The 12,343-nt window shown below is 38.3% G+C and overlaps 1 protein-coding gene across 1 annotated transcript in view; it reads left to right on the top strand.

The window, feature by feature from the left end:
- The window catches only part of CLIC5 (chloride intracellular channel 5), a 56,476-nt gene that overhangs the window by 24,023 nt on the left and 20,110 nt on the right, over positions 1 to 12,343 (top strand). Inside the window, exons 2-4 of the mRNA XM_081314826.1 lie at positions 973 to 1,082; positions 1,425 to 1,550; positions 2,753 to 2,859. Coding sequence (XP_081170952.1) covers positions 973 to 1,082; positions 1,425 to 1,550; positions 2,753 to 2,859 — 343 coding nt within the window. The remainder of the gene's footprint in view (positions 1 to 972; positions 1,083 to 1,424; positions 1,551 to 2,752; positions 2,860 to 12,343) is intronic.

Genomic DNA, 12,343 nt, shown 5'->3' on the forward strand with positions numbered 1-12,343 from the left:
TATGCCAAATGAAATGAAAAAAGGACCTGTGAACAGACAACAATGGGCCAGCTTGGAAGCAGCAACAATTACAACAGAAATACCTAACATCTTGGACTTTGTGTAGAAATTTTTTAAATAAATGTTCTCTTTCTCTTTTTTTCCTAAAAAGCCTAATTTCCCTTCATTTTTTTCCCTTGACTTGAAGCCTAATGTTATATCTACTTAATAGCTGTTTACAACATCTGATCCACCTTCTCCAAGTCTTGAGAATGCTCACTGCCAGTTTATAATACATTGGCTGGCAATGATATGTAATACCTCTATTCTAGCTGGAGTTTTGTTTGGGGAAAAAAATATTTATATGCACAGAATAAAATTAATCGAAAGAATCCATTGTCAGGACCCACCCCAATCCACGTCTTAGGAAAACAAAAACTCTTGGAGTCAGTTCTAGTCCAAAAGGAATTTTTACTAGGACATGTTTGGTTGTGGAAATACAAGACGGGACCTGGTATTGTTTTACAGATTGAGACTTTATAAGGAGTTCCCGGTTCAACCCCCCTTCCCTCAACCCCATTTGGTCAGCCCCCCATCATTTACTTCGTGTCATCCCTTTCGTGGGAAAAAGGGATCTTCGGATCTTTTACGGTTGTTGCCTTCTTCCTTTACAGATTCAAATGGAGACACAGGCCAGATGCCTTCTTCCCTAACCCTCCCCTTTGTTCCCCCAGTTCAAAAGGTTTCCCTTGGTCTTTGAAATAACCTAAGGCAGGCTGAATCCACATTCGCTCCTCCTTCCTCGGGAGATGGCAGAATCCAGGAGGGGGGGATAATGTTTTAAACATACATTTATGAATGTGATATAAATGGATTCTGACATCCATGTAGCTATCTTAAAGGAATCCAGGGTTTACTTTTATTGATAAGTCAAGCTGTGCTTTCTTAAAGTAATTAATTATTTAATTTTCTGTTATTTCCTATTATCTATAGGCTGGCATAGATGGAGAAAGCATTGGGAACTGTCCATTCTCACAGCGTCTTTTCATGATACTTTGGCTCAAAGGGGTTGTATTCAATGTAACCACAGTTGATCTGAAAAGGTAAATGTTATCAATTAAAGTAATACTATAAGTTTCTGACTCTCTTGGAAAGATGTTTGTATAATGATATTACATTAATTTATTCCCATCTTTATTAGGAATCTTGATTTTCTCATGTTGATAAGAAAATCTTACCCTTTTTAATTATATGGGACTTATTAAGATATGCTATTCAGAAAGAGGCAAAGAACTGAATCATTACAAAAGAGGAATAATAATAATAATAATAATAATAATAATAATAATAATAATAATAATAATAATAATAATAATAATAATAATAATAATAATAGAGCATACATGATTAAACATATAATAATGTATTCTTCTTGGTTTCCACAGAAAGCCTGCTGATTTACATAATTTAGCTCCAGGGACCCACCCACCATTTCTGACTTTTAACGGAGAAGTCAAGACTGATATTAACAAGATTGAGGAATTTTTGGAGGAAACTCTTTCACCTCCAAAGTAATATATATTATCTTTGTTTTTGAAATATTTTATTATACTTACTTTAAGATTGCCAGGCACTATATCAAAGTAAATGACAAATATACTAATAACTTTGCTTATAATTAGTCTGCCTTTCTCATAGCTTGTCAGTCAGATTATAAATCTAAGTGTATATCTCTTTTCTCTATCCTCTGAAGTTATATTTTTCTGAATTTGAGTTGATGGCCAGAAACCTTAGCTATGAGCTCTTCTATTTTTAAGAATCTTCATCTGAAGTATCTTGTTTCATATTAAACCACAGTTCCTGGGTCTCCAATTGGGAAATAAACTCAGATTCATTGTCCAAATAGAGTACATAATTAGTTCATTTCTCCAGTAGCTGAATGTCATTCAAGCGTATTAGACCCAGCAGATGTAAGTATGAGTATTTATGTCATGCTGAGTTGTGGGATACATCTTCCCCCAGTATATAACATGACCACTCACCAACACTTTTATGATCTGTAGAATAACTGCATTTGATTTCAGGAACTGCATGTTGTAAATTTTATTCAATGGTCTTTGGTGGCAGCTGGCAGCAGATACTAAAACGTGATTAATCTTTTAAGATTCTGATTCTCAGCCCACAGGAAACTTTTTAAGAATTAGAATGCACTTTTCAAAATTCAATTTCTATGTAGAACTTTAATCACACATCTCTTTAAGTGCACACATACTGGGAGCCCCCCTCCACTTTTTTCTGTTGCTACACTGAAAAGAACTATTATAGCTTGGATTGATTTTTCTCCAGAGGGAATTAAGCAACAGGCTACATTTACAATGAAATGAAGCTGTGTACTGCCAAACTCCTCCGTATCATCAAAGATATATGGCTTATTCTGATATAAAATTACAGTTCTTTGGTTTCTTTGACTTTAAGCATTGGTGCAATTAACCTTGTCATAAAACCATGGCGGTGTGACTTAAAACTAGTTGGCTTCCCGTGGCACCAATCATTCTCAGCAGGGTCCTGTAAGGCTGACCTGCTGAGATAAGAGGCAGTTTTAAAACAAAAATTGGTCCACAGAAACATTGCTTCGTGTTCAAGCAGCACTTGCCAGGAACAAAATGTGTCTTTTAATAGTGTATCTTTTTGTGCATGTATTTGTAAAGTTTTTTTTTACTTTCCTGGGAACATTATTATTATTATTTTTAAAAAAATCTCTTTCTATTTACAGATATCCTAAGCTTGCAGCCAAGCATCGTGAATCCAATAGTGCAGGCATAGACATATTCTCCAAATTCTCTGCATTTATCAAAAACACAAAGCAGCAGGACAATAACAGTGAGTTGTGAGAGGAGAAGCCACTGCATCTGCTTCCTCTGCAGACTTATAGAATACTGTCTTTCTCTGATGATTAAACATTCTCTTCACTTCTCCATGTCACATGTATGCATCCTTTCCCCCTGGCTTCCCTCCCCAATCCTCAGCCTTCTCAGGGTAAAAGCTGCCTCCCGTTTCTTCTCTCTCACTTTTTTGCAGTTCATTAGACATATGAAAACGGCCACTCAGATGGGCATTTTTAGTTGGTGCATGTATGCATAGTGTATTTTGTAGATAAGAGAAGAAATATTATTGCCATTTGTGAAGATGTAGTGAGCATTTGCGAGCCATTTTTAGTTTTTTTTTTAAATTTCTCAAGTTGCTTTCTTATAGTAATTTGGATATGGATTTGATTGCTGAATATGCCTAAGCTGCAGGGAGTTTTCTTCCAACTGCCAACTGTAGGGTTGTGATAGAATAATATTGATTGCTCAGCCAGCTGGACCTTTGGGTAAACCTTGCTTAAAACAGATTATGAACTGATGTTGGTGGCTCTTAAACTATCCTGATAGGGGCAGAATGCTGCTGAGAATGAAATATGCCATGCACACCTCCCTTCTCTTTCTTTTCTTAGATTGAAGGAATTTGCAGCTTCATGTTCTGCATTATTTGATATTTTATTTATATTATTTTTTACCTCTTTTCATAAAGAAATTGTGAATGTTGCCAAATTCTCAACTCAGTCTAACATCCCCATTTTGAGATGGTGGAAGAAGGAACATAATTATGTTCAAATAGTGATAATATGAATGTGATGGTGAATCCACGTTAGGATGATGAAATTACTTTCACTCAGTTGAGCCTTACAGAAATTCATGTAATAGTTTCCTGGATTTTTGGTTTTTCTCTCTCTTTTGTTTGATTAGGTTTGCTGCCTTGAAATATTCTAGTTGAAAGGTCTGGAGCAGCCTGGCTAGGACTGTAAACCCAGAAGCAAACACATATCAAAGTTCTGCAACTTTTAAGCATCTTGAAAGTGAAGGAATTGATTCCAGATTTTTCAAGTTGTGGCAAGCTGTGTTTAAAGAAAGTGCGCATATTTATTATTTCAAGCCAGTTCAGTTACAGCCAACTTGATTCCATCTACCCCCAACATCACCCAAATCATTTTAATAACAGGTTTTTCTAAGGCATGATCTTCACCACATACCATCATAGACTATGCTTTGACATTCTCTGTATAGTCCTAGTGCTGTGGTTGCCATGAGTATAACTTTTTTTTCCATTTCTGATCCAAGAACAAAGAATTCTAGGGAGATGTGGAGATACATATGGGAGGATACTCAAAATCAGTTTCTTAAAATCTCTTTGAGTGTCAACTCCTAGAGTTCTTTCTTTCTTTCTTTCTTTCTTTCTTTCTTTCTTTCTTTCTTTCTTTCTTTTTTTCTTTCTTTCTTTCTTTCTTTCTTTCTTTCTTTCTTGCTTGCTTGCTTGCTTGCTTTTAATGTAGCAGGTCAATGTACCCTTTTAAAACACTAATAAATAGACTGAACAGCCACAACTTATTCATACTTATCAGTCATATTTTAAATATTGTTTATTTGCTGCTAAGGAGGAAGGTATATAGTAACAAGCTCTTTCCAGTTAACTAATCCTTCTTAATGTTGTACTTATCTTGGCATGGAGAATTAGCTCTTTGATTTCATTGGAGGCTGTTTTTCAATTTGCTTCTGAAATTACTTTAAAGGGTGTCCAGTGTGGGTGGCTGCATTCATTAAGGTATTTCACTGGGTTATTTTCACTGCAAACTGAACTGGAAGACCACCTGCATGATTTCTTTCAGTGGACTTTCCAGCTGTCTGACCAGAGGAATCTTCAGGCCTGGCCTGAATTCAAATCAAGGCCTCAAAATAAAAAAAAACATTAAATCATTAATTGACATTGGATTAAAACTTTCTCTCTCCTCCTCCTGTTCTAACAAATGTTGTGGCTACGTGATAAATGGAAGAATTCTTTGCTGCTATATAGAACAAAATGAGGATGTTGGCCAAATGGTGTGGGACATGTTTCTCCATGTAGTTGTATGAATTTTATTCCAGTTTAGGCCTGCTGACTTGGATGTATTTACAAAATGTCTACAAATATTTAGATTCCACTTATGCTACTTCTTTAATTAAGCAATTGCTGGAATCACATATGGGACTGTTTCATGATTAGTTTGAAGTATGACTTCTTCAATTAGCCACAAGATTCAGATTCACACAACATGTTAAATCAAAGGCAATCAGTTGCATCTGTCTTAGGGCAGTGCTTGAGCCACAGTGTATGTCACAGTTATCAACTTCCTAAACCATTTATGATAACTAGAAGTTGGGTTAATGGCTGTAATTAGGGCTGTACTCTTCTGAGTTTCATGGGGTGGGAAATTCTACCAAATACAATTTCTTCTGTCACCACAGCCTGAGATGAAAAGAACTGGGCCTGGAGAAATTCACTACTGGAACTTTGCCAGAGTTTAGATTTGGCAACCTTGCAGAAGGAGCGTGTGCATAATGAATTAAGGTGGTCAGAATCTAAGCATTTTTATTTTCAGGAAAAGAGTTTGAGGTTTCAGTGTATGGATTTGATTTTCAGGCCTTGCAAAATACACGTTTTTCCAAATTGAATCACTGGAGCTCAAACATGGATATCTCTTCTCCCTCTTCCCACCCAACTATTTCTCAAGACTTTTGAGTTTTATTCTCTGTTAGGTGTGTGTCTGATCACAGCAGAACACAGAAAAGGAAGATTTATGAAGGTGGAACATTCAGGGTCATAGGTGCATGTCCCATGATGACAGGACAGAGAGGCGAGCCAGATGAAAATGGCAGTCCAGTTCCCACTGATCCCATTTAGCAAGCAACAGAGGGAGCCAGAGGATCAAAACAAGGAGAATTCTGTTCTGTATATGGTTCTATTTTGAATGAGTTTTTACTCCCTCAGAAAGATCAGGTGCATGGCTTGGGGATGTTCCCAAAGCCATCATCTATTCTAGGCCTTGCCTCTGTGGATTTGCATAAATAGTCCCCCCTCTACTTTTTTAATGACTATCTGATCTCGTATAAGATCATACATTTTTCATTGTATTATTCAATTTAATTTTTTTAATTTCAAACTGCTATAAGATATAGGAGGGTAACAACAAGATAGCAGGCTGACACATTTTCTAGCAAGTACATTTACACAACGATAAAGAGAAAAAGATTTTGGTGGGTTCACCCACTTCCCTCTTGTGCCTGACTTGCTTATGACCTGAGAAAGTGCAAACTTATAGTAGACAGTAGAAAAATATTTATGCAAATCTCTCAGAAAGCTTTGTGCTGTAGAAAAGCAAGTAATCACAAACTGCTCATGTGTAGAAAGGAATTGTTTTTCAGCTTAAATTCCTTTTCTTTGGTTTATGGTTACCGTATTCTTTAGCTCTTACATGAAAAAAATTACAATGCCCTCTGGGGAGAGAATGAGAACATTGATGAAATTGACAATTGATGTAAGCTTCTATGAGCTAGAATGGTAAATTATAAATTAAATATATAAAATAGCCTCTGTTCCGGTAAATTAATATATAGCATCATAAATTATAAATAAGAGCTTTGGCTTAATCTTGGGCCATTAATCATAAATAAGTTTAAATCTTGGCTGTCTGTTTTCAGTTTCTTTGCTACCTTTGAAAATATTTTATATTATTACCTGTGATGCACTCTGTACTTAATATAAATCTAAAATCACTTACAGTATGGTGCCCCTATTGCATTTACCCAAAAGGAAGATCTGAATTTATTACTATTCCTCATACTCCAAGGAGGTGTATGCAGAAAGCAACCCATATAGAATGTGTCTATGTGTTATATGCAACCACAAGAAACTACATACCCAAAAGTTTAATTAATTACTATTTAATTATCTGCAGAATGAGATATCCTATCTATAAAATTAATTGATCCACATGTGCACAACCAACTTTTCTCTTTCACACACAATCTACTCTTGGACACACAAACACAGAAGTACCCACACAGACCTCATCCAGCAAGCAAGCAAGAAAGTAACCTGAACAGAACAGAGATAGGGGCAATGAAGTGGTTGTGGCATTTGCAGTAGGGAAGTAAAAAAAAGGGGTGGAGGATGGAAATGAGGCAAGGGAATGAGGTAACTGGGCAGGAGTGCAAAGATAAGAGAGAGAAGCTCCTCCTTTCCCATCAGGACACAGGATAACTATGCTGATATAATAGCAACATTGGAAGCTGCTCCATTAGCTCAATTCCATTGGCACTAACTGGCTCTCAAAGAATAGGATAGGATAGGATAGGATAGGATAGGATAGGATAGGATAGGATAGGATAGGATAGGATAGGCTCTGGAAGGGACGTTGGAGTTCTTCTAGTACAGCCCCCTGCTCAAGCAGGAGAACCTATACCATCTCAGACAAATGACTGTCTAGCCTCTTCTTGAAAACCTCCACTGATGGAGTGCCCATGATTTCTGGAGGCAAGGAGTTCCACTGGTTAATTGTCCTCACTGTCAGGAAGTTTCAGAGGAAGTCATTTCTGCTCAATCCAGAAATATTGGAGGTTGAATTTGGGACATGCTTTTGTTTTGTTTTTTAAACCTCCAAATTCACCTAGACTCCTATAGTCCTCCCTTGACTCTATGGAATTCTTTGTTCCTTCCTGAGGTTTTGTCCTTCTTTGTATCAGCTTCTCTTCTTTCTTGATAATTCATCCCACTATAGTGCTGTGGGTTTTCATGGTTGGCCTCAGTTCACACCATTAATTACTATTGAATTAATTACTATTTTTTGCTTTCTTCTGTTTTTTGGTCTTTGGCAGTTACATTGACCACCAGGAGGCAGATACTATATGACTTTGTTTTTTGGAAGCTTATGCATTTATCTTAATCCCCTATCTATGAAGTTCAGGATTTCGAAGTGATTCCTGATGTTCTCTTTTAAAATGAGGGGTGTATGCTGAAGATCTTATTGTGGAAACTGGTTGACTTTGTTCTTCCACTTTACTTGTCTTGGAACTCACACGTGAGCAGATTGTGATCTGTTCTACAATGGACCTCTAGTTTTCCTTAGTAGCATGTTAAGTGCAATCTGACCTGAGGGACCCATCATCCCCCTCCATAGTGTCAAGCATTTTGTACTGTCTCTCCTGTATTTGGTAAAGTGCAGGAATGGTTTACAATTGTCTTCTGCTGCGCAGGATGAATTGATGCATTTGCTGTTGCTGCTATCTCCAGCAGTCATAAATCATGCTGCCTGATACACAGTAGGTGTCTGCTTGCTTCAGCAGGGAAGCTGAGTTGACCTTCATGCTCTGGGTGACACTGCTTAGAGTGTATACTCTTGGCATACACTGCCAACATTCTTCTCATTCCTCCTTTCCTTCCAGGAAAACACCACACACACACACACACAGAGAGAGAGAGAGAGAGAGAGAGAGAGAGAGAGAGAGAGAGAGAGAGAGAGAGAGAGAGAGAGAGAGAGAGAGAGAGAGAACACCATGGGGAAGCATAACTAAATTTGAGGGGGATCTAATATTAATGATGCAATACTGAGAAATGCTTTTTGGAAAAAAAAACTAATTGCTGGATCTCTGTCAGGTAGTTTGTATATACCTGTAACTTTCTTGCATGTATTGCAGCATGAAGGATTTATGTCTACTATGGGGTCATAAAAAGTCCCTTTCAATGGTACGTTAGTGCATTGCTTGAAATAAATAGTATGTTGTTTTTTAATGGTTCTTATTATTTTTTTCTTTGTACATGAAACTAACATAAATATATAAAATACAAGAGCCATTCAAAATCTGCTAGAATTATTTAAAAGCAATTTGGACTACTGTACTGCTAAGACGCAAGAGGGCAGCATAGTCTAGGCCAAACATCTTAGAAGCAATTCTATTCTCTCTTGGTTGCAGTGTATTATATTTGGAAAAATTCTAGTTACTTTGGGTGCCTGATTTTCAAGGTATCCCCTGTTGTTCTTTGATCATTTAAATTACACTGCACATTGTGTAAACACACAGCAGCTTAATTTGGAATGCTGTAATGATCATCTTTCATTTATAAATTGCAGTGGCTTTATATTTAGGACTTGATTTCCCTTTATTGCATTAGTATTTGGTATGTGGTGTAAAGAAAGGAAACAGATAAATGCACAAACTATCAAACACAGTTTCTTTAAAGAAACAGATCAACAAACCAAGATTGCTAGTGACAGTTACTTTAGAAGGCCAAGTGGGGCTAGAATAAATTCAAGGTTTGCCTCAAGATGCTTTAGCCTCCAGATAGTTCTCTATTTCAAGCCCAATTTGTGCTTAGTGATTGTTGTGCAGGAATCCCTTGGGGCATGCCAAGTTTTTGGAAGCCCAAGCAACTTGATTTTTGGACTTGGATCACATAAAGTTTGCAGTTCTAAGTAATGCCCCAATGGAGAAAACTGTCCTCGTACATACTGGAAATTGCAAATCCTGTGCTTGGTTGTGGGGCTGGGGTGGAAAAAAGCAGTGCAACTTTGTTCACCATATATGCTTTTACTATAAAAATGTGCCCTATTTGCTTTTTGCATGAATGAGCACTCTGCTGATATAACTATCAGCCTTTGTTTATGAATTCTCTCTCAGATGGTCTATATGTAGTCACTTCCACTGAAAAGTTGACCTTGCCAATCATTCCATATATAAAGGATGGGTAACTTTTTATCCCCAGGGGCTACACATCATATTTTTTAAAGGATCAAAGACTGTAGTGCTAATGTATACTGCATAGGCTGCATTTTATAAATGAGCAGAACTAAGGTTCTTCCTTTTTCCAATTTCAGGAGTTTACATTAAACTGTTTCTCTCAAAAGGGTAGATTTTTGGTATCTAAAGTTAAAAGGTATTGGGGATTCATTAGGCATCTGTTCCTAACTACAGTGATGCTAACATGGCAAAATGTGTAACGACGCAAGCACCAGCCTTTCATGGTTGCACTCAACTATGTAAGGGGAAAAATTGGGCCTTGCTTGCCACCCTGACTTACCTCCAGTAGATGTCTATGTAGAGGGATGCAAAAATGGAGTGCGAGAATTCTGTGTAGCCTTGACATTGTTACTGTCTTACTGTCTTCCAATGATGAAAGAAAATTCCACTTGTGAAGGTATGATTATTTAAAATGGGAGAGTTAAATACGAAAAAACCCGCAGAAAAGCACTAAAGAGCATTTGATTTAGTCTCCCAAAAATATGTTGGAAATTGCTTAGAAGAAAAAATAATGGACTTACTCCAAACTTTCATTTTGCATCAACTTATTCCTGTAATCCATTGAACCTGTGATACAGGAATTAAGACTTTTTTTTTAAAAGCCGGAGCTGTTGTGTGGGGCTTTGGATGGGTGCTCCAGGAGTAGTGTTTCAGAAAGAAAGTGGGACGTAGATAAAAAGTAAAACTGTTTTAAATTTTTTAGGCCATTTCTCCTTCTGTCACATTAAAAATTACCACAAAATTGGATGAAAATTTTGCAAGGATTTGGGGGGGGAAAGAACACTCAAGGCTTTGGAAACCACATGTACCCCTGGTGCTCCAGATTGTGCAATCCCTGTTTAATGGCTGCTAGTTTTAGTCATGCTGATTTCTTCCTTCATGGCCCCTTCTACTGAAGTGGACCACAGGTACTTGCTGTAAACCAACCTTATAAATAGTTCATATTGTCATCCATATGAGAAAATTGCCAAGAATAACTAAAAACAAAAAAACCCTGCCGCTGTTCCAAAATAACTCCTCTTGTAATTCATCTGATTCATCAGACCTCAAAGCTAGAGGCAAAGCAGAAATGTAATACTAAAAATGTCATTAAGACAATTCCCCACCATCACTACCCCAGGAACTTCTATCATCTTCCAAAGTCATCCAACCATTATAGTGCCAAAATAGTAATAATGAGGCAGGCTTTGTATCACTTCAAAGATAGCTGGCTGATGCCAAAAGACACCCTAGGTCTGTAGTGGGGAAACGGCCTAAAGCAGGGGCCGCTTTACAATGTCATGTGATATGTTGTGACATATCACAATTTTTTTTTTCCATTGCCGACAATGGGGTGGACATGGTTTTGGCATGACGCATCCGGCCTGCAGGCCGGCAGTTTGACACCCCTAGCCTAAAGCTTTCATTGAGTTGTACAGATGATGATGAATGGAGAGAATGGAAAGGATATATGCATATTGTGAAAATATGGTTTCAGTGAACTGGAACAACCTGCCTCCAGAAGCTGTGAATGCTCCAACACTGGAAATTTTTAAGAAGAGACTGGATAGCAATTTGTCTGAAATGGTGTAGGGTTTCCTGCCTGAGCAGGGGGTTGGACTGGATGACTTCCAAGGTCCCTTCCAACTTTACTATTATGATTAGGATTAGGATTAGGATTAGGATTAGGATTAGGATTAGGATTAACTAGGCTAGACACTTCTTGGTCTGAACCCCACAAAAATAGTTTCACCTTATATTAACGTAATACTTTTCTTTTAAAAATAAGTATATAACCAATTATACAGTGGGTCTAAATCTCTGAAACATTTGGAATAAAAATGGAGGAGTCGTCAGAAAAAACAGCTTTAGTGTTCTATTCTAATTATTATTATTATTATTATTATTAAATTTTTATACCGCCCTTCTCCCGAGGGACTCAGGGCGGTGAACAGGGCATATGATAAAAATACAAAACTACAAAAGTTAAAATAGAATTAAATTAATGCCCAAGATAAAACAATAAAATATACAAATATTTAAAACCCAAATTAACTCCCCATCAGGCCAGGCCAGCTTGTTCAAACAGGTGGGTCTTTAACCCGCGCCGGAAGGAGCGGAGATCCGGTGCCATCCGGAGCTCCACCGGCAGTTGATTCCACAAAGCCGGGGCGCCCACAGAGAAGGCCCTCCCCCTGGGGGCCACCAGCCGGCATTCTCTGACTGGAGGCACCCTGAGGAGGCCCTCTCTGTGGGAACGCACAGGGCGGAGGGGAGTTGACGCCGGCAGCAGGTGGTCCCCGAGGTATTCCGGACCCATGCCATGTAGGGACTTAAAAACCATCACTAAGACCTTGAACCTCACCCGGAAGACAACTGGTAACCAATGTAGCTCGCGGAGCAAAGGTGTAACATGGGAGTACCGGGAAACTCCCAAGACAACTCTCGCGGCCGCATTCTGTACCAGTTGGAGCCTCCGAGTGGTCTTCAAGGGAAGCCCCATGTAGAGAGCATTACAGTAGTCAAGGCGAGAGGTCACGAGCGCATGAGTGACCGTACACAGGGCATCCCGGTCCAGATAGGGCCGCAACTGGCGCACCAGGCGAACCTGGGTGAAAGCCCCCCTAGTCACAGCTGCTACATGATCTTCCAAGGTAAGTCGTGAATCTAGGAGGACTCCCAAGTTGCGAGCCCTATCCACGGGGGGTAACAGCTCACCCCCCATAGAAAGGGATGGA

Source organism: Vipera berus (assembly GCF_964194415.1).
Source record: "Vipera berus genome assembly, chromosome: 1".
NCBI classification, from domain to species: Eukaryota; Metazoa; Chordata; class Lepidosauria; order Squamata; family Viperidae; genus Vipera; species Vipera berus.